This window comes from Stegostoma tigrinum, chromosome 2 (assembly GCF_030684315.1).
Source record: "Stegostoma tigrinum isolate sSteTig4 chromosome 2, sSteTig4.hap1, whole genome shotgun sequence".
NCBI classification, from domain to species: Eukaryota; Metazoa; Chordata; class Chondrichthyes; order Orectolobiformes; family Stegostomatidae; genus Stegostoma; species Stegostoma tigrinum.
This window is the reverse complement of record NC_081355.1, coordinates 102,591,269-102,613,335: the sequence shown is the minus strand read 5'-3', so window position 1 is coordinate 102,613,335 and position 22,067 is coordinate 102,591,269. Positions and strand designations below refer to the sequence as shown.

The 22,067-nt window shown below is 40.6% G+C and overlaps 2 protein-coding genes across 7 annotated transcripts in view; one reads left to right on the top strand and one right to left on the bottom strand.

Moving 5' to 3' along the window:
- Positions 1-5,345: 5,345 nt before the first annotated feature.
- Positions 5,346-21,265, bottom strand: LOC125465984 (biotinidase). Of its 4 annotated transcripts, none has more exons than XM_048560067.2 (4): positions 20,975-21,265; positions 11,221-11,533; positions 8,288-8,437; positions 5,346-7,287 (listed from the first exon to the last, which is right to left on the bottom strand). In XM_048560067.2, exons 2-4 carry the CDS (start codon positions 11,431-11,433, stop codon positions 6,142-6,144), a joined length of 1,509 nt encoding a protein of 502 aa, XP_048416024.2. In that variant the 5' UTR covers positions 11,434-11,533; positions 20,975-21,265; the 3' UTR covers positions 5,346-6,141. The 4 variants fall into 4 exon arrangements, with proteins under 4 accessions (XP_048416024.2, XP_048416016.2, XP_059494171.1 ...); XM_048560059.2 differs by having other exon boundaries at positions 11,221-11,528; XM_059638188.1 differs by having other exon boundaries at positions 11,221-11,528; positions 21,222-21,238.
- hacl1 (2-hydroxyacyl-CoA lyase 1) overlaps positions 21,055-22,067 on the top strand; it is a 92,988-nt gene continuing 91,975 nt past the window's right edge. The window contains exon 1 of one of the 3 annotated variants that reach the window (XM_048560021.2): positions 21,055-21,447. In XM_048560021.2, the coding sequence (XP_048415978.1) occupies positions 21,364-21,447 (84 nt within the window). In that variant the 5' untranslated portion in view covers positions 21,055-21,363. The remainder of the gene's footprint in view (positions 21,448-22,067) is intronic. The other 2 variants (XM_048560028.2, XM_048560037.2) reach the window with 2 other exon arrangements.

Here is a 22,067-nt window from a genome sequence, read left to right as displayed (position 1 = left end):
AACCTTCGGGTGGCATCATTGTGGCAGTGCAGGAGGCCCATGATGGACATGTCATCAAGAGAATGGGAGGGGGAGTGGAAATGGTTTGCGACTGGGAGGTGCAGTTGTTTGTTGCGAACTGAGCGGAGGTGTTCTGCAAAGCGGTTCCCAAGCCTCCGCTTGGTTTCCCCAATGTAGAGGAAGCCGCACCGGGTACAGTGGATGCAGTATACCACATTGGTAGATGTGCAGGTGAACCTCTGCTTGATGTGGAATGTCATCTTGGGGCCTGGGATGGGGGTGAGGGAGGAGGTGTGGGGACAAGTGTAGCATTTCCTGCGGTTGCAGGGGAAGGTGCCGGGTGTGGTGGGGTTGGAGGGCAGTGTGGAGCGAACAAGGGAGTCACGGAGAGAGTGGTCTCTCCGGAAAGCAGACAGGGGAGGGGATGGAAAAATGTCTTGGGCAGTGGGGTCGGATTGTAAATGGCGGAAGTGTCGGAGGATAATGCGTTGTATCCGGAGGTTGGTAGGGTGGTGTGTGAGAACGAGGGGGATCCTCTTGGGGCGGTTGTGGCGGGGGCGGGGTGTGAGGGATGAGTCGCGGGAAATGCGGGAGACGCGGTCAAGGGCGTTCTCGATCACCGTGGGGGGAAAGTTGCGGTCCTTAAAGAACTTGGACATCTGGGATGTGCGGGAGTGGAATGTTTTGTCGTGGGAGCAGATGCGGCGGAGGCGGAGGAATTGGGAATAGGGGATGGAATTTTTGCAGGAGGGTGGGTGGGAGGAGGTGTATTCTAGGTAGCTGTGGGAGTCGGTGGGCTTGAAGTGGACATCAGTTACAAGCTGGTTGCCTGAGATGGAGACTGAGAGGTCCAGGAAGGTGAGGGAAGTGCTGGAGATGGCCCAGGTGAACTGAAGGTTGGGGTGGAAGGTGTTGGTGAAGTGGATGAACTGTTCGAGCTCCTCTGGGGAGCAAGAGGCGGCGCCGATACAGTCATCAATGTACCGGAGGAAGAGGTGGGGTTTGGGGCCTGTGTAGGTGCGGAAGAGGGACTGTTCCACGTAACCTACAAAGAGGCAGGCATAGCTGGGGCCCATGCGGGTGCCCATGGCCACCCCCTTAGTCTGTAGGAAGTGGGAGGAGTCAAAAGAGAAGTTGTTGAGTGTGAGGACGAGTTCAGCTAGGCGGATGAGAGTGTCGGTGGAGGGGGACTGGTCGGGCCTGCGGGACAGGAAGAAGCGGAGGGCCTTGAGGCCATCTCCATGCGGAATGCAGGTGTACAGGGACTGGACGTCCATGGTGAATATGAGGTGTTGGGGGCCAGGGCATTGGAAGTCCTGGAGGAGGTGGAGGGCGTGGGTGGTGTCACGGACGTAGGTGGGGAGTTCCTGGACCAAAGGGGAGAAAATGGAGTCCAGATAGGTGGAGATGAGTTCGGTGGGGCAGGAGCAGGCTGAGACGATGGGTCGACCAGGGCAGGCAGGTTTGTGGATTTTGGGAAGGAGATAGAAACGGGCCGTGCGGGGTTGGGGAACAATGAGGTTGGAGGCTGTGGGTGGGAGGTCCCCTGAGGTGATGAGGTCGTGAATGGTGTTGGAGATGATGGTTTGGTGCTCGGGTGTGGGGTCATGATCGAGGAGGCGGTAGGAGGTGGTGTCGGAGAGTTGGCGTCTGGCCTCGGCGATGTAGAGGTCAGTGCGCCATACTACCACTGCGCCACCCTTGTCTGCGGGTTTGATGGTGAGGTTGGGGTTGGAGCGGAGGGAGTGGAGGGCTGCCCGTTCTGCGGGGGAGAGGTTGGAGTGGGTGAGAGGGGTGGAGAGGTTGAGGCGGTTGATAATGATCTGTCATCACCCATTATTAACTGGGCAGAATTGGATTGTTCTCTTAAAACTTGAGCATCATTCAGTCTGTTCGAATACCATATCGGATAACTATTGGTGTTGACTAGTGAACTAACTTCACATGGACTTTGCTGCACTTTTTTAACAATTCCCTAATGTTTATCCAGTTAATGAGTGAAAGAATAATACACGTATTATTATTATTAATACACCAAATAATGAGAACTGTAGCAACATATAAAATGCATTTGTGAATGTTGTACACGATAATTATGAATGGCAAGCAGCATTTTTTTTTGCCTAAAGTCCTGGCTTCAATAAAATTGATTGCAATCCTCTGAGCTAAGCCGCAAGTTGCCGGCTGGTAATGGAAGGCAGTACTGAAGTTGGAAAGTAAAATGTGAGGAAGTGAAGGCTGAATTTTAAAAACTTGGCAAATTTTGGAGGGAGCACATCAATGTTACAACATTTAAAGTAAATATATGGTGACGAAGTATGAAGTGACAATATACATTTGCTATCACCTTCATAAACTATATCATACTTTAGAGTTTGGGAAGTCTTTAATCCAAGTCATTAGTACTGATTGCATACTATTCTAATCAGATCTTTCGATCAGACCTATTCAGGATCCAATGATCAATCACACAAAATGGTAGGTCTATGTAAATCAAATGCATTAAGGTTCCTTTAAATGAGATTTTTTACTATTAGTGGCTGATCAGTTTCTACCTTTAAATCTATACTGTTTTACTAAGCTTTGCCATCTTAATAACAAAAAAGATTGGGTCTTAAATGACAATCCTGAAAGAGCTAGTTATATGTCGTAGTTGGTGTTTGTAGGCAAAGCGGGACTAGGATACATGATTTCTCTGTCAGAGTCTGGGTGCAGGAAAATGGCATTAGGAAGAGGATCATCCATGATCGAGTGTAATGGCAGAGCAGGCTTGAGGGGCTGGGTGAATACAACTTGCTCTTCCTCCAGTTTTCTATGTTTCTATCTTTGTTTCAGCAGCAAATTTAGCAACTTGTACATTTGGTCACTTTATCCAAGTTAACAATATAAATGCAAAAGTATGAAAAGGAAATTCAGAAGTATTTAAGACATCACCACTCATCCCCGTGGCCCTCCAGTCATCAGAGCTGGTCCTTGCTGCTCCAATTATTTAGTCCCCAAATTTATGCCTGCTCCCTGCTTAACACTGTACTGGAACAGCTTGGCTAGGGGAGCAGCAAGTTCTGGTGCACAAGTTTTCAGTACCATTGCTGGAATGTTGTTAGGGCCCATTGCCTTTGTAGTATCTAGTGCCTTCAGCTGTTTCGTGATATCATGTGGAATGAATCAAATTGGCTTAAGACCGGCACCAGTAATGCTGGGACCACTGGAAGAGGCCAAGATGGAAATTATGCACTCAAGTTGTCTGGCTGAAGATTGTTGTGAGTGCTTAAGCCATATCTTTTGCACTGATGTGCTGGGCTCTTCCACCATTGAGCGTATTTATAGTGGCTCCTCCTCCAGTGACATGTATATTGTTCGAAGTCTTTTTTTTATGAGTTAAATGTGAGTTAATCTCTTCACCTGAACTATCCCTGTTTGTTTGCTATAGTAATACTTTATTTCAGAGTTCAATAAGTTCAACAGATTTATTTTACATAGGCTGAGAACAGATATTTGTCCCTTGTGTTTGCTTACAGTTTCTAATTCATGCTGGCCTCGTGTTAGGCTTGAAAATGAGATCAAAAGCCTTATTTTCCTTACAGCCTGCCCTCAAGGGTCTCTGGGCAGAATTTTGCATCTTGCTGTGGAGATCTTAATGTCAGGGAGCTATTAATCACACAGGAAGGTGGCAGGTAGGGATTCTGCACCTTCACGCCTACCCCCTCACCCCATTACATTCTGGTGGGGCAAGTTACTTGATTTTCAAGTGACAGATAAAATATGGACTTGAGAAATTTGACTTAGAGATATGAGTGGAAAAGAAGTGATGAAAACACTTGAGAAAGATGATGTCATTGAGGCTTACAATGGTATATGTGAAACCATATATGGAATATGTAGCAATGCTTTAGTGAAGTAGAAAATTTGTTCTCCATCCATTGGCCCCATTAATCAGCTCATATCATGCTGTTGTTAATTAACAGAGTGGCTGAGGTCTAATCTTAAGTAAAGGTCAAATGTCTCTGTATACTATTTGTTTTACAAGCAATAAATCACGTGCACTTTCATACTGATTTCCCAATTACATGCTACTTATGCCATCTGATAGGATTCCCTCTCAGTTCAAGAATGGTTTCCATCAGACCAGGAAAAGTGTCTCTTTCCTTAGCTCCCCTTGTATTGGCCTATTATATCATATTGTGGTCAGCCTAACATCAGGCACATTTATCTTGAAAATGGCTACAGGAAATATACAAACATCTTAAAGAGAAAGCTATCAATTTTCTAATCTCATCTACTCTTCTCTGCTTTTTGCTAAAATCTTCTGGACTTGGAAATTCTCTCCTAAATTAATATAACAGTTTAAATTCAGATTCTGCCAAAGTCATTCTGGACTTTTCCTAGAATTCTTTTTTTATCTTTCTCATCAGTAGATTGAATTTTACAGATACCACCTCATTACGTACACTGGGTTCAAATATCCAAATCTCAACTAATCCCTTTAATTTCCCATGGTAACTGAGCTTTGCATACCATTGGGTACACACTTGTCCACTTGGGGATGCAATGGCCTAGTGGTATTAACGTTGGACTGTTTATCCAGACACCCAAGTAACATCCTGGGGAGCCAGGTTTGAATCCCAGCTCAGCAGATGGTGGAATTTGAGTTCAATAAATATCTGGAATTAAGAGTCTAATAATGGCTATGACTCCATTGTTGGTTGTTGGTTGTTAGGGGGGGACAAAACATCAGGTTCATTAATGTCATTCAGGGAAGGAAACTGCCATCCTTCCCTGGTTTGGCCTACATCTGACTCCAGACCCATAGCAATGTGGTTTACACTTAACTGTCCTCTAGGCAATAAGTGCTGACCTAGCCAGTGATGCCCTCATCCAATGAATGAATAAAAAAACCCTACTATATGGCACTTATTGTTCAAATACATTTCATTCCCTCAACTTTTCCTTGGAATTTTCTCCCTGTCATTTGGTTGCCTCAATCTTCTATCCTAAGGTGAGCACATCTGATTCTACCTCATTAATGAGTCCGAAGGAACTTTACTGCCCAGTACAATAATCCCATAATACCTTTTAAATAATAATCGGACATTACCAAGATGTCTCTGTTTTTTGCACAATAACTGTTCTTATTTGTTTTGTATTCTGGATGTTTTACTCTTTTAGAAAGAAGGTATTTAATTGTGCTGAACATTTTATCATTTCAAAATTCCGCCAAGTTAATAGTAATGTTATTTGACAGATTGTTGTGTTGATGTTGTTATATTCCCACATACCAACACCAAAAAAAAAGTTCTGCTAAGCAGATACCATTGAGACAGTTTCACATTTTTTTTAGTTTCTTTATTTGAAAATTTGATTGTCCACTTGAGCATCAGGTGACATGATCATGGAATAGTAATATAAATTACTTTATTTTTTGTTAATTCAAATCTCAAACATAATTATGTGTTTGTAGTTCATTTACTGACAATGTCCAAATCACCACTTTCAAGCATTCTGTCTTGAAAGATATCAAATGTCCTGGAATAGGGTTAGGCTGAGACTTTAAAGGCAATCCTGGAGTTAAAATGCTGTGATATTTTAATTTTTGCAAATCAGTTCACAGTATCAATATGCTGTATCAGTATTTATGTAAACCTGGCAACATTGACCAAAGGAAACAAAGAATTCTTTATAGTTCTGCCAAATTTTAGTGCAATGTGGCAGCTTAGGCATAGAAACTTTGCTTGCTATGGAAGCTAACTTAGTGGCCAGTGTCTGATTGTAATGGGAAGTTTCCAGGGAGATAGTGGTAGTTAGAGAAGTAGAAAAGGCGAAAAGACTTTACCCCAAACTGTCTCACCTACTTCCAAAAGCAGAATCCGCGGTAATTATTTCAAATAGGCCCAATGACAAATTCAGGTCATTACTGTGACAGCGAGCCATTGTCATGCATCTTCGAGTCATGCTTTTTGGGGAAGTAAATATTGTCACCATGTTAATTCTATCGTCCCATTTCTTCTTGTAATCATCTGGCCAAAACTCAGGATTATAACAAAGAATGCAAAAGTATTACTATTGCAAACTATCTGCAAAGCATTTGAAATGGTGCTATTATATTTAATCCAAGTCGCTTTTAGAAATAATCTGCAGCAGAAGCTAGTCTTTCTCATACCACCTTCCATAGAATGCTGCAGTGACAAGACCTACCGACATCCCCTTCTTGGTCATATAATAATTATTGTTGGTCCATCCTCTGGCATCTGCACGATAAATTTTCATCCCATCAGCCAATATTTCTGGATAAATATGGATTGTGCTGAAATTCCCCCATAATCTAAAGTCTATGATATCAGAGGCAGTTGTAACACTTTGGCCACATGTGTCATAACTGGATCCTGCACACTTCACCAATGCACACACTTGTATGTAATAAATGCCATTCACTGTGTGAAGCCCGTCATAGGCTCCTAACGCATACAGGTTACCATCTGTGTGACCGCTACGTTTGTAAGCTACATGGCAACAGAGGGTGTTGGAACAGACTTGCAAATTACCTTGCAAGCCTGTCAAAGAGGTAAATGTGTAATTATCAAACATCATGACGTTATGAAACACATAACCAGGATCATTGCTTTCCAATGGACCAGTTTGTTCTTGCTTTCCTCCCTCCTTCTGAAGCGGAGAAGCTTCAAGATAATTGGTCACTTTAGACTGTTGTAGGCTGTGATTTTGGGTGGATGTAATTATAGGGACCTTGGCCACAAGAAGTTTACCTTCGCTGGTCTCGGAGTTGTAATAATAAGGGAAATCTAATGGGGTATAGATGCCACTTCCTGTCATATTATATTCAGGATGATGCTGATTGGCTGCAAAAAGATTGATCCCAAATGCAGCAGCAAATGCTTGATGAAACTCTATTGCAGATAAGAGTGGCAGAAGGTTCATCCAGGCAGTAGGAAATATAATTTGTTTTACACCATAATTCTCAATTAAACTTACTGCTGGCTCATAGAACAATATATCAAAGCAAGTAAAGATGCCAAATCTTCCAGCAAAAGGTGTATCAAAGATGACGTGTTGCACTGTTTTAGGTGTGTCATAAGCATCTTCAAAGTAAAGGTTCCATTTCTGGTATTTAGCTATGAGAGTACCTTCAGCATCAAAAACTACATTTGTGTTAAAGTGATATCTTCCATCTGGCGGACATTTGGGATCGCTTTGCTCACAGGTTTGTCTCTCTCCCATGTTTGCAATCAAGTGCATACTGCCATTTCTTGCCATACAGCTCAACTGATGAAGGACCTATGATCCAATAGATATGAAAAGTCATTAAATTTTAACAGAATTACAGTACAAGGGATCATTTATGCTTATCGCTGCCAAATAATCTCCTTGCTCACTAATGGTTGCTTATTGAAGTGGTTTATTTAAGTGGTGTGAAATCTTATAGAGTAATATGGGCTTTTGCAACATATGTAGCAGAATCAGGCAAGTCCAACAACCAACCATCCCATCAGAAGCATTTTACACTGTTCTTTATGATTTTCATGAGCAGGTGAAGCAATTTTCGCACCAGACCTGCAGCAAAATAACCTTCAGGGAACTCAACAGAATTCTCACTTAGCTAAATAGAACATCAGATTCAGCCAATTCTACATGAATTGTTATTCACAGAAGTGTGTAATAAATATAAAGGCAGAACTCCGAGAAGGGAAGAATGTAGAATTGTCAGTCTAAATATGAAACAGCTGAGGAAAATTCAATTTTATTTGAGGTTGACCATAGCTTCTTTGGCTAAAAAGCCTTTTACAGGCCAATTTCATTAACATGCATGCTTCTGTTAAATTAAATAAATATTAGAGATATTTTTACACAACTGCACTCAGCCAAAAGCCTCACCTGCTCTGAGTACATATTGGAATTTCTGTGAAGGGTTTGGATGAAAAACTGTGGCAGGAGTGTCACATAATCCTCAATCCACACTCCTTGTAGGAAGTCTCCATATTGGGAGAATGATTCAACAGCATCAACTTGTCAAAATCAGTACCATTATCAAAATCTGTTTGTTAATACTGATGCAAACACATTTCTACATACACAATGCTTTAAAATGCGGAGACATTTATCAAATAAAGCCAATGCTGCACTCTAAATAATGAGTGCCAATCTTTTTGCAAAGTATTCTGTATAAACTGTCATCAGTGTTGACGAAATGGTTATAATTGAGAGCTCCATAAAAAGCTACAAACGTTCTTAAAATGTAAAAACAAATAAACTAACACCAACATTGCTCAGTTCCTACCTCTGTATCATTATATACAGTTGGATGCAGGCATGGATTCCATTGAACAACATTAGGATCTGGAATAGGCTCCAAATATGGAAAAAGAGCAGGTCTGCTCAAATGAAAGCCATGGATACCATTCTCTGGAAATACAATTATTTTAACTCCCTGCAGTACAGATCCAAAACAAAATAATTGATGCATTAGCATGATCACAATTAGAAATGAAGTCCCAAAAGTTAAATTGTAGAAGTATAGTGATTATTTTATCAGGACAAGTGTTATTGTAATATTTATTGCAGGAGAGTGCCAATACATTAATAATGCCAGAGCCTATCCATACGATAATGCTGATGTTATACAGAGCTCAATAAGCCCAGGAGCATGGTAAATTAACAATTATTGTAACCAACTTCAGTCGAATTGAACTGTATTAATTTACGTAGCACTATGAAGCAGCTAAATGATCCTATGCGTCAAGAAGGATAGGAACCAAACCACATTTAGCCTGGAAAAGCAGCATTTGGTGAATGCATTGGCCCTTTAACAAAATTGATAAAACAATCTTCTGCATGTGTGGGACCTGTCAAAAGTTTATAGATTCAGGCCCAGATCCAAAGATACAAGCACTTTAACTGTAGGGCAGTGATGAAAAAGTAAAAGGCAAATTCAGACATAAAACATCCAAATGGAGAGGAACTAACTTCAGTGAGTTCAACATGGATCAGAGCCAGGTGAATGGACAAAAAGTCTGGTCAGTAATATGGGTAAAATCAATGGGAAGTCTTCAAAGTGCAGCTGGCTTAGCAGAGCTATCCGTTAAAAGATGTAGCAATTAAACTGAAAGAGGGAAAAGGAGGAGTGAGATGTTGACCCTCCCCCCATGGTGGCAGAGGGCATTTAATTGGGTAGGAGGGCAGTGGGATCCACATTGCCTTCCTGCCTTGACCCTGATTAATTCCATGATGGGAATGCCTGTCAGTAGCATTTCCTCCCAATACCAGAGAGGTCTTCAAGAGGGCAATTAATGCTGCTATTGCTTTTATTCACCCGGCCACAGACGGGGACTTGCTGTGTGGTGATACACCTTTTGGTGTTGTGGGATGGCTTCCAAGGGAGGCCTGTAAAAAATATTCAGTGCCTTATCAAGCAGCCCAGCATACATGTGCAGCTGTGCGTCAACATCCTGTTCTTGTTGTTCCCCTCCCTGCTCCTCCATTCTGTGACTATTTCCTGCTATCATTCACATCTGAGCTGGGATCTGGTGACAATCCAAGACACCGCGGGGCTGCCGGTGATGGATCTGTGCTACAGCTGCCCAATAGAGCTGCTGGTCTGTGGGTGGTGGGGTAAAGCCCCAGGGGACCCCGACCAGCCTGGTCATCTGCCTGAGTATTACATAAAGCGGTAGTGAGGTGAGGCAGTGGCTGAAATCCTTACCACAATGACTCTTCTAACAAATATTTCTGAAAAATGTCAGGCTCCCAATTCAGTCAGGAATTAAGGTGAGTTTAAAAAAAAATTACGAAGAAGAACCAGAAAAGGAAATCCGATGGGAGCTTGGCACCACTTTTGCAAGGACAGCTTGGGGCTGGATGTAATTGCTGGGCAGGCCCCCAGAGATGCCTATGTCTCATGAGTGTATAATAAAAAAAAAGCACTGGTAGGAGAACTGTGGTTGTATAAAAAAAAGGTTTTGTAGATATTTAAATAGCATAAGGATAATCAAAGGGAAATTGGAGCTGATTGTGGAGTAAAAAGAGGTTTTTCTGGAGCAAAAGAGAAAACGGCTAAATGAATACTTTATATCTGTCATCACCACAGAGAGTTTGCTGCATTACGGTAAGAGACTGTACAGAATTTGGATAGAACGAAAATAGAGAACGAGGATTTATTACAGAGGAAGCGCAGGAGACTTAGTTGATTTGGAATTGCTCCTTTAAAGAATACAAAGGAATGAATAGCCTTTTCTTTGATGTTTTAATCGGTCATAATCTAAAAAACGTCAAAGTTTAATAGGGTGATTAATAAGACGTATGGGACACTGGCCTTTGACAGTTCTGGCATAGGTTATAAAAGCAGGGGGTTTATGTTAAAACTGTGCAAAAGTTTGGTTGGGCCACAGCTGGAGTACTGTGTACAGTTCTGGTTACTGCAGCAGAGGAAAGTTGTGATTGTATTGGAAAGGGGTGCAAAGGCAACCCAGCAGGATGTTGTGATCAGAGATAATGGGAACTGCAGATGCTGGAGAATCCGCGATAACAAAGTGTGAAGCTGGATGAACACAGCAGGCCAAGCAGCATCTCCTGAGAGATAATAAAATGTGAGGCTGGATGAACACAGCAGGCCGAGCAGCATCTCAGGAGCACAAAAGCTGACGTTTTGGGCCTAGACCCTTCATCCAGCCTCACATTTTATTATCTTGGATTTTCCAGCATCTGCAGTTCCCATTATCACATCTCCTGAGAGATGCTGTGTTCATCCAGCTTCACACTTTGTTATCCAGCAGGATGTTGCCTGGAATGGAGCAATCTAGCTACGATGACAGGTCATAATTTTAAGAAGAAGAGCAGGAGCTTTGGAGGGAGTTTTATGAAACATGTTTTCACTCAGAGGAAGCTGAGAATGTGTAATGCACTACCTGGGAGGGTACTTGAGGTGGGAAACTTCACACCTTTAAAATGTACTTGGATGAGGTCTTGACATGTCATAACAATCAAGGCTATGGGCCAAGTGCAGAAAGCTGGACTGGTATAGATAGGTCAGTGTAGATTTTATGGGCTAAAGAGCCTCTTCTGTACAACTCTATGACCTTCTAAAACATCTTGCTATGACATCTGCAATTATTCTCTTAACATCAGCTATTATCTGATTATAACGCGTCTCACTGCAAAGGGTGAATAAATGCGACGTCTTGTGCAGGCAGATTAAACACGAGGAAGTTGCTTTACCTGCTTGCTTGCAGCATTGACTTGCTCTTGGTAGATATTCAGGTTTTCCCTCATTATCTCCAGTGCCTCCGAACGGGTTGAAAGGATGGTTGAGTTTAGCTGAAGGACTGATGGGTGTTCATAAACTGCCGCAGTGTAAAAATCCAGCCCCAATACTGGAATTACCAAGCATTGCCAACACAACAGCAACCCTCTCAAGAAAAATGTTTCCATAACTGAATGATGTTTCAGTTACATCGCTGCACTAGAGTCCGGATCTTTGTCTGGATATTTATACTTCCAACATTGCTCAACAGTTAACATACAATCTGTACTTTGGAAGTAAACAGAGATCAGATTGATCTGACAACTCATCATCATTCCTTAAGTATTGTGCAAAATTGGACTGTAATTTAGTAAACAGCATATTACCTGGATTTTCTGAACATGACACGCTTGTGTCAACTAGTAAACTAACTTACCACGGACTTTGCTGTGCTATTTAATACTTTCGTCATGCTCACACAACAGTGTTTCTCGTCACTGTGAAGCTCCACATATACAAGCTGATGAAAATAACTGTGTTTATTTTTATTTTTGTTTGTATCTACACAGCTGATTCTTTTCAATATGATTTGCCTTAAACTAAATGAATGAAACAGTTAGAGCAATAGGTGTTCATTATTATCATAACATGCAACATCAAAGTTTGCTGCAGTGGCTGAAGCCAGCAACTTGATTCGTGAGAAACAAAACGTAGTTGCAATGGGACATTACTCAGGTTGATATTCTGGAGAGATGAAATGAATACAATGGACTGAGCATCCTCTATCACCTAAATCCATTTCATCCTTGTGTGAAATTAATTTAGGAGAGATTTTATGCTACAAGAAAAAAACTATTCCATGCCATGGAATCAGGAAATTCTTCTTGTTTCAGATTAATAGCAATTGACCCCGTAAGAGTTGAAAGATATGTTAATAGGAATTGGTTTAAATGATAACATTAGTGGATACATGGCAGGGATAGGGATAGGGCAGGGATAATCTGCACAATTATAAACCTCATAGTGTTGTGCAAATATAGCTACCAAAATAATGCAAGTGTTATTCGATTAGTCCACTCAATAAAGCTTCCTCGTATCCAAAATTGTTTCAAGTTGCTTCTCAACTATTCTGCTTTTATTGCAATATCCTGCCATCAGACAGTGCCCCTGAAAAACATACTGTGCATAACTTCCATTGTACAACAATCAACTGGATTGTTGTTTCTACAGCATAATAATCTCAAAACCCAACAGCTGATCATCACATTAAAAGATACATTCATGATAGTTGAGTTCAAAAGTATACTAATGATATACTATTTTGAAAATTATTTATTCAGGACTTAATTTACAGCAACTCAAATTTTGCTGGAGCAGATCACCTTCCCTACTTTGAATAAAAACAAACATCGTTTAAATATTTATTTATTCAACTCAATAAAATATTCTAACCTTTCAATATAACACATTTTCAAAGGAAGTGGTTCCATAATTACAATTATAAAATTGGCTAGCTAATGAATTCCATTATTTCAATATAGTTTAAATTTATAATGGCAGTATACTTTCATCTGTATTTCTACATTCAGTTAACAATGCCACTTTCGCATAAATTCATTAGTGACACATGCGCTAACTATGTTCTACAAAGACAGATCGGAAAAAAATCTGAGATTTTCAAAGTGTTATGATATCTAGTCTAGTTAGCATGTTGTCTGTGCTCAGTGAGTCAGTCTTTCATTGAGAGACCAGAGTGGGTTGGAGAGAGTGTATAAATTGGGAAGATTCTATAGATTGAAATCAGAGGCAGCAGCACAACCTTCACTAATACACAATTTTCAACATCTAGACAGGTAACAAACAGTGCTGGGAATCTGCTGCCATTATCTTTAAATTACAACTGTCTTTCTTTCTTATGCATATGTTATCTGTATCAATGTTTCTCTGCAAAAAAAATTACTGGCACATCTTCTCAACATAAAATGCAATGTCAAATCTATTTTCATTGACCTTTATGAAACATTTACTTCTGTTTCTACCATTTTACTTTGTGTTTATTCACTTATTACAACATTGCACATTTGTTCACTTGCATGCTGTGTTGCGATGTGGCAAACATTTCCCTTTGTTTCAATTTACTTTCTCTGTATGTTTTTTCAGTATGGTAATGTGTAGTAGATGTGATAAATCTGTAAATGTGTATAATCCCAGTCATTTGAGAATATATTGTCAAGGATGTGTTGCTATTAATTTGAGTAATTTGTAAATAGTCTAATTTAATTCACTGTATTCCTGTTCTACAATTGATGTTACAATCGGAATGGAAAAGCTTATCATTCATATATTTTATTCACTAATCTCCTTCCGGATTGTCATGGTCACTGAAGGCTTCCACATGTTTTTTATGCTAAACCCCATACCTCAACATACTCTGTTTACCAGAGGCTGGGATTAGCCAGCTTCATTTTGATTTACTATGTTGGCTTCCTTGGGAGAGCAGAATCCCTTCTCCAGAGTTATTAGGAGGTGAGAAATGAGTTCAGGTTCCTCATCATCAGTCAGCACTTCACTAAACAATTTGACTTTTAGGTCACTGGTTAAATTCCGGCAACAGCTGAGGGTTACTGCAGGCTAGTTAGAGACAAAAAACCTGCAGACGCTGGAATACAAGGTAGACAAACAGGAGGCTGGAGGAACACAGCAGACCAGGTAGCATCTGGAGGAAAGGACCAGGCAAGGTTTGGATATAACTCTTCTTTAGGACTAGATGTGGGGGTAGGGGGAGCGGCAGATAAAGGTGGGGTTGGGCGTTAGAGGCAGACTGGTGGTGATAGGTGGACACTGGTAGTAGGTATGACCTGGTTGGTTGACAGGAGGAATGAATCCGGTTGGTAGCTGGAAGGGAGGGTCAGAAAGTGGAATGGAAGGGAGGAGATGGGTGGGAAAGTTCGTTGAAATTAGAGAACTCAATGTTGAGTCGTCTGGGCTGTAGGGTGCCCAGGCGGAAGATACGGTGTTGTTCTTCAAATCTGCGTTCTGATTCACTGCGACACTGGAGGAGGCCGAGGACAGACATGTTGGAGGATGGCGGGGGGGGGGGGGGGGGGGGGGAGGGATTTGAAATGGGTGATGACCAGGAAGTTAGGCTGGCCATTCTGGGCCAGGCAGAGATACTCAGTGAAATGGTCACCTAATTATGACTCAGGTTATACCTACCACCAGTATCCACTGATCACCACCATTCCACCTACCCCACTTCCCCCTTCCCACCACCCCACTTTATCTGCACCTCCCACTGGCCCCACATCCAGTCCTGAAGAAGAGTTATGCCTGAAACATTGACGTTCCTTTCCTCCAGATGCTGCCTGGCCTGCTGTGTTCTTCTAGCCTCCTGTTTGTCTACCGCACGCTAGTGACTTATCTTGAAGTGTAAGCACATTAAGTAGTTAAGGTTATTACTTCTGATGCTGGGTGTGAAGCATTGTGGATAGGTTAGGAGTAGTACCATCTCCAAGAAGCAGTAGTTCAGTCAGCCATGTTTATGCTTTAACTGTGAAATTCATTCATACACTCAATCTCAGAATTCTGTGCAAAATATTTGTCACTATTATCAGGAAAGGCTGAACAGATTTGTGTCCTATTCTCCACAGGTCTTTACAATTTATTACATGTCAATAGAGTAGAGGTGACGTAGAAGTTTCTACCTGTGCACAGGTCTAAAGCATAAGGCCATAATTATAAGGTAGTCACTAATAACCTAAGAAGCTCATGAAGGACAGGAGAATACAACAATATTCTGATCACATAGGGATGAAATGTGGAAGGAGGAGACTCATGTTGAGCACAAACATGGACAACCACAGACTATATGTGCTAAAAGGACACTTCTAGTGCTGTAAATTCTACATATTTATTGTTGTAAATATTTTTCTTGTGCTTTAGGATGAAAAATATTCATTTCTTTATGATATTCGCCTGTATTTTTCTGCTGGTATGTGTAACCGCTGAGGGTGGATGGAAATCGTTAGGTAAACAACATAACAGGGACTTGGTGAGTAACATGCAGCACTGAAGTGTATGGATGGAGATCTAACGTTACTCAGAAGTGCTTTCATTGCATTAAGATTAGAAGAGAAAGGAAGTTTACCGATGATATTATAATTGAGGATAGAACTGTATGCTGTTTTATGACCCAACTTAATTCTTCATGTTCCTTCATCAAAGGAAGAAATCCTGAAAAAGGTTGATCTGGATAACAGCAAATTTCAATATTTAAAAGTAGATTTCTAAATTCTGTTAAATTGTACTTGTGAAGCCTTCAGTGATAAGAATACAATAAACATATTATTATCACAAAAGTGGGAGGTTTAACAACTACTGCAGAGCAGTTACTTTCCTAAGGCCAGACTCACGAAACAGTAAAGTCATTGCCTCCAATATTTAGTTAGAAAATGCTTTTGTTAGACAAAATGTATCATGTGACATAACATTTATTAAGATTTGTTACATTGTGTGGCAGAAATTTCAGTTTGGTGCTTCTGTTGTATGTCATATTCCTGCATCAATGAGCTGACAATGATCCTTCTCTAATTTTACAAGTGAAGTGATTATTGTAATTCTATTTCATTCAGGTCAACAGCTCTTTATTCAGAACATCAAGAATCTACCTTTTTTGCCAATTTAACCAAATACACGCAAGATGAATATTACCAGGTCTATGATGACAGGCTGGGAAGTCATTGCTGGCAAAGCTCACTTATACTGTTGCAGACAGGAAGAGAAATGCTGGGACTGTCCCCTTTCTCCTTACTTATTAATTGCTGTAATGAAATGTGCTTGAGAGGTAGTGTTTGAAACTCTCTTAGCATTGTGATTTCAATAAACACAAAACAGGCTTTCTGTTAACTTTCAATCACAAGATGATGCTTATTCAAACAGCATTCTGAAATAGAAGTGCAGTAAAAAAAATTAACTCCCTCATCCATACAGATGCAAAATGACAGCGTATGCGTTTAGGCTTTTAGTAGAAATACAGGAAATAACTTGTACTCAAATTTCAGTTCGTTAAACTTCAGGGGTTGTAGGCATGATTCTCATGTTTCTTCGGAGATGAATGGTGGTTTGAAGTCTTTGGATTCACAAAAGGTATTGATTTTCAGTAGAGGTAAATCATTGCAAGTGTAAATGAATTGCCCCTCATTGCACTCTTTGGATTGACTGGATGTTGCTGGAATGGGTCCCTTTCATCCTGTTGGTTTCCAGACTGACTGTTTTAATCCAGTTTTTGGGATAGCCAGATTTATTATCTATTGTCAGTTCCAGTCAATTGATCAGTACTTCAACTGCACACCCAGCACGATTTAATCCTTGATGTCATTGCTATACAATGGAGAAGGCATGGTGGCCATTCACACCTACTGATAATTTTACCGTTTCTGTACACCATTCATTATTCATTTCTAAGCTCATCGAAAGTAAGTCTTGAAGTTCATAGATTTGGAGTTTGGGGTAACTTCGCAAATGATATGAATTCTCTAGATGATTTTTACTTTAGTATGCCCATTCGAGGAGGCATCCAATCCACAGTCAATCAGTTAGGGACTTTCCAAAAACTTAAGGTAGTCTGGAGAAAAATTGCAGTAGCCATCAGCCATCTCAGAAACCTCATGATATCCATTTTTAAGAGATGGCTGATCCAAAAAAATCTAAACTGAATACAATCCATATTTAAAGTGAGGAGCATGACATGCTTTTATTGGGAATGAGGCTTGCTGGATGGGATATTATGGTTTTGGTTTGAAATCATGTTAAAAATGATAAGCGCTAAGCAAATATGTAAAAGAAAATTGATAGGCTGTTCCTGTGATTGCACTAATTAACCATTACTTCTGTTTGGAAAAGCAGACGATATCCAGGATCCTAAAAACAATCCCACTTTCGACGATTAACTGAGTGCATTTTCACTTCAAAGATAATTTTAAGATTATTCATTTGACACATTACCTACAATTTTCATCAGGAACTTGAGGGCAATTTCAGGGATTCTAATTACCAAAAATTAAATCTTTGAACGGATAGTGTACTATATAGATTTAATTGTCTGCTTAAACATTTTGTTTTCTTTCCAATGCAAAACAGTTTTTCCGAATCCTTCAATCCTATTTCATTGGCAGAGGGATGAATCTGGGACTTGGCAGAAATGAAAGGCTTCAAGGGGCATATGCAAGCAAAATTAATTCATATGAAGATAAATTTGACAACAATTTGGATATTTAAGATATTGTCGTTTATCTGTATGATGGTTCATGACTATATTGGATTGTGCATTCAATATATGTCAATGGATTTTCAAAACAACCTAGTATAATCTTTTAGATTCAAGAACAGCATGAAGATAAGTTGTGAACTAGTTATTTAGTTTATTTATGTACATTGGTTGTTTGTTTCATAAAGAATGCCCTCTCTTGGAATTGTCACAATATTTGCAGCCAATGTAGAATAAAAGAGGCTAATCAAAGTCGACCTCTTCTGTTTTTAAGGTGTCTTAACAGATCTGTTGGAGTTTGTTTGTAACTGATGGTTCAACTTTGCTATTTGCTGCCCTGGTCAATAAGCAGTTTGAGTCATTGAAATTCCTCAATCCAATACATTATGTTTCAAGTTGAAATAAATCTTTAGGTGGTTTAATTTTATGCTGTCGTTGTAATGAAAAAAAAATCCTTTGTAATCTATGAATTTCTTACTAAATGATTTCACTGCTATAATTGTACCATTCCAATACAGTTTGTGAAAGTAGTTAAAGTTTTATCCTGCTCCCCTCCTTCATCATGCTCCATTATTTTTCTTCCCTTACTACTTGAGGAACTTAGTTTCTCTTTACAGGTCTGTTATTATTGATTATAGTCTCTCATTGTCATGTTATCTTGAATTAACCTATTTGGATAGGTTTATGCAGGTGGGAAGACAAAAATATAAGTTAGGTGATGTATTTCACACAGTGGGAAAACTGTTGATAGTAAGTATTCACTGAATGTAACTGAATTAACCTAACCCAATATAAAAATATTCAATCGACATTTAGACAAGAATATTCATGAAGGACGCAAAATAAATTCTCAACCCTGTCATTTTAATTGCTCAATATGCAATTGGATGCTGTTTATTACACAGACTATGTCTAAATGTGATTTGCCAAACCACCCTGGAACAGTTCAAATCTAAACACTAACAACCCTCAGGATCCACACAAATTACGTAATTTGGTTTCTTTTAAAGCAAATAATTTACACACAGGTGTGAAGAAATAACTCAATTGTAGAATCATAGCAAGGAGCATTTTACCATTGGCACAATCGAAGAGTTGTAACGGTCGGGTCCTCCACCAACAGGAGGACTGCCAGTAATCTGACCACAGCCTTTTGTTGGAGAGCAAAAGGATTAAGTTCGAATCAGGCAGTCTCTTGGACGTCAGCAGGAGTCCTGGGACCTACATGGGTACTTTCCCAACTTAATTTCTCTTTTAAGGCAGATAGCTCATCACTGAGAGCTGCTGGCCATCAAGAGGCTGGCAGTCCCACTCAGAGCAGCTGGTACTGCACTGAGGTCCGAATGGAGCCCTAGAATGCAGGTAAATGGGGCAGAATCATCAAGAGGAAATCAGTCATGCCCCAGAAAGAACATGGGAGTTGTAGGCAAAGGTGAGTTGATAAAAATGGCTGGCAGTGGCTCATGTGGGTTCATCTCTTGAGGAGGGTGGTTCCTTCCTTTGGGATTGTGGACACCAGATAAGGAGGGGCCTCTCTCCTCCCAGGGTTCAGCTGCTTATATCCTGGTGGGAAACTGCTGGTTGAATTCCTTCATAGTCAGGATGTGACCCTTAAGAGGTCACTTAAAAGCATCAGCTGGCATCCAGGTGGTGAAGGCCATCCACTGTTACTTCTGGTTTTCCCTCAAGGATTTTCCCACCTAATTCCCATCTCCAGTTTGCTTCCTGGTAACATCAGCCACAAGCATGTTAGTTTTCACATGTACACTGATGACATCTAGATCTATATCAACAACATTTTTCTCAATTCCCCTACTTGTTGCTTGATCCATGTCCATTTTTAGATGAGCAGAAATGTCCTTCAATTAAATATGTGGAAGACTGAAGCTGTTGCTTTCTGTCCCTGCTGCAAACTATTTTCCCTGTACCAACCCTCTCCCTGGTAGTTGTCTGAAACCAAACCAGTCTGTTCATAATGTTGGTATCATATTTGACCCACTTGAGCTGTCATCACTCAGACTGCCTATTTATCACCTTTGGAAAATCAGCCTACTATGTCATTCAGACCATCAAGTCTGCTTGGCAATTCAATGAGATCATGGCTAATCTCATATTCCTTATTTCTGATTTTCCCACCATTCCCATAATCCTTGATCCCCTCACTGTTTGAAAATCTGTCTATCTCAGCTTTGAATATACTTAATTCCTCTGAGAGAAGAAATTCTTCCTCACCTCTGTCTTAAATGTGTGACCCCTTATTTTGGTATTACAGTCTCTGGTCCTCAACTCTCCCATGTGGGAAATCAGCCTTTCTGCATCTAATCCGTCCAGTCCCCTAAAAATCTTGTATGTTTCAATAACATTGCCTCTCATTCTTCAAATTTCAAAAAGCACAGGCCCAATCTACTCACCGTCTCCTCATACGAAGTCACTCCATACTTGATGTCAGACTCATCATCAGACTGCCTCCAATCCCAGTATATCTTTCCTTAGACAAAGTACCCCTCACAATATTCCAGCTGTGGTCTGACGAGTACTTTCTATGGTTTTAGCAAAACCTCCCCATTTTTCTATTCAATTCCCTTTGAATTAAAAGCCAAGATTCCATTTGACTTCCCTTTGACCCATAGATGCTTGCTTTTTGTGATTCATGGATGAGAACTCCCATATCCCTCTGCTCTGCATCTCTGCAGTTCTTCTCCATTTAAATAATATTCAGCTCCTCTATTATTTTTGCTAAACCTCACATTTCTGTCACAGTATTCCATTGGCCAAGTGTTTGCCCACTCGTTTAATTTGTTCTCGCCTCAGTTCATCTGCTGTTGAAACCCTCATTCATGCAGTTGTTAGGCAGAAGGCTTGATCATTCCACCACTCTCCTGGCTACTCTCCTATATTCCACACTTTGTAAACCTGAGGTCACCTACATGTTGTTAACCCAGGGTTTAGAAATCCTTTAAGGGCTTTATCTCTCCCCATCTCCATTTCTCAAAATCCGAAGCCTTTGTTCCTCTCTAATGCTGACCTGGTTAGAATCCCTGATGTTAATGATGGTGGCTATCTCTCCAGGTAGTCTCTGTAAACTTCGGTCTTCTCTCCCTAATCTTTTCTACGATGATTTCTTTGCTTAAGACACTCCTTGTTAAGCCCACCTAAGCTTTTGGTCAACCAATTTTAACATATTTTCTTTTGTAATGCAGCTGTGAAACACTTTGGATTAAAGCTTCATTGCAAAAGCACTGTAATTATAATTATTGTAATCGTCCCACCTTTTCCAGTTCATTCTTTGTCTCCAGTTTCTGGTTTACCTGCTCTCTCTCCTCTTTCACTAATTTATAGACAACTCTCTTAACGTTTTCTTTTCTCTCCTGTTCTGCTTCAGATGAACGCGTGGGAATTTCTCAATAAATAAAAAAAAATCAGAGACTGACTGAGTTCCTTTCGGGAGCACATTAAAGACTGACCTGGAAGTGTACATTCTTGCAGATCCGCTTTTTTAAAAAAAATCATGTTTTTGCGTTTGCTTCAGACACCGAGTTGCGCCAAATCCACTGGAAAAGCCCAGGTAGAAACACCGAGCTCTCACGGGACCTGGATTGGTTTGTAATCTTGCACACAAAAGCCAAATTACTGCATTGGGCTGAATTTCAAAACTTTTCAAATTACTCTAATGTTCAAAATTCCCCACAAAACGAAAAGAACGGAACTTGCCAACAGGATGTAAATCCATACTGCAGTGACTCCTCTTCCTAAGCGATTGGCTTCCTCCTTTGCCAGGGTTGGTGCTGCTGTTTGTCACTCACCAAATTGCGTCGATCTGAAGCTGCCAATTGCTCCCTTCCACCGAGTGGAAATGGCAGCTTCAGAGGGAGATGGTGGGCTACAGCCTGAGGAACTCAGCGGAGCTCAAGTCATAGCAGAGGCGCTGAGAAGGCAGGTGAGGAGCATTCGCCCCAAGTGCAATAAATGAAACTTCATCGAAATGAGTGCGCTGCACCAAAATAGGCCACTGCGAGCCTAACATATTCAATTTCATTGACATAAACAACATCCTCGCCTTGAGCAGGAAGCCACAACGCATTACGTGAACGTAAACCTCCTTATCATTTATCATTTGTCATTTATAATTTCCTGATCACTCAACGCATTTGTTTAGTGTTTGGAATAAAACAAAAAGTCCTGGAAATACTAATCAGGTCTGGAAGCGGCGAGAGACTAAAACAAAGTTAACCTTTCAGGCCTGTGAGTTATCACCAGATCGGCTCTGAAAGATGGTGAAATATTAGCTGTGTTTCTCATGGATACAGTCTAACCTGATGAACAGTTATCATTTTAGATCTCCAGCACCCTCAATATTTTGCTTTTTTTAACTTTTTGAGTTGTTCAATGGAGTTCTATGTTCTGAGAGGGTTTGCTACTGTCTATCCCACTCAATCCTTCTTTTGCTATTCAGTGTCCTCAATTGGATGAGATTTTACACCTCCAAGCCCACCGGGGGCAGGGGTCACTCAATCCAGCAGGAGGTCTTCCTGCTGCCTCCCCGCTGCTGCTGACCTG

Coding starts and splice junctions, on each gene's coding strand:
- LOC125465984 (XM_048560067.2), bottom strand. CDS start 11,433: ATGGAAACATTTTTCTTGAGAGGGTTGCTGTTGTGTTGGCAATGCTTG. Junction 8,438..11,220: donor TCAATGCTGCAAGCAAGCAG/GTAAAGCAACTT, acceptor TCTGTACTGCAG/GGAGTTAAAATAATTGTATT. Junction 7,288..8,287: donor CTGTATATAATGATACAGAG/GTAGGAACTGAG, acceptor ATTGGATCATAG/GTCCTTCATCAGTTGAGCTG.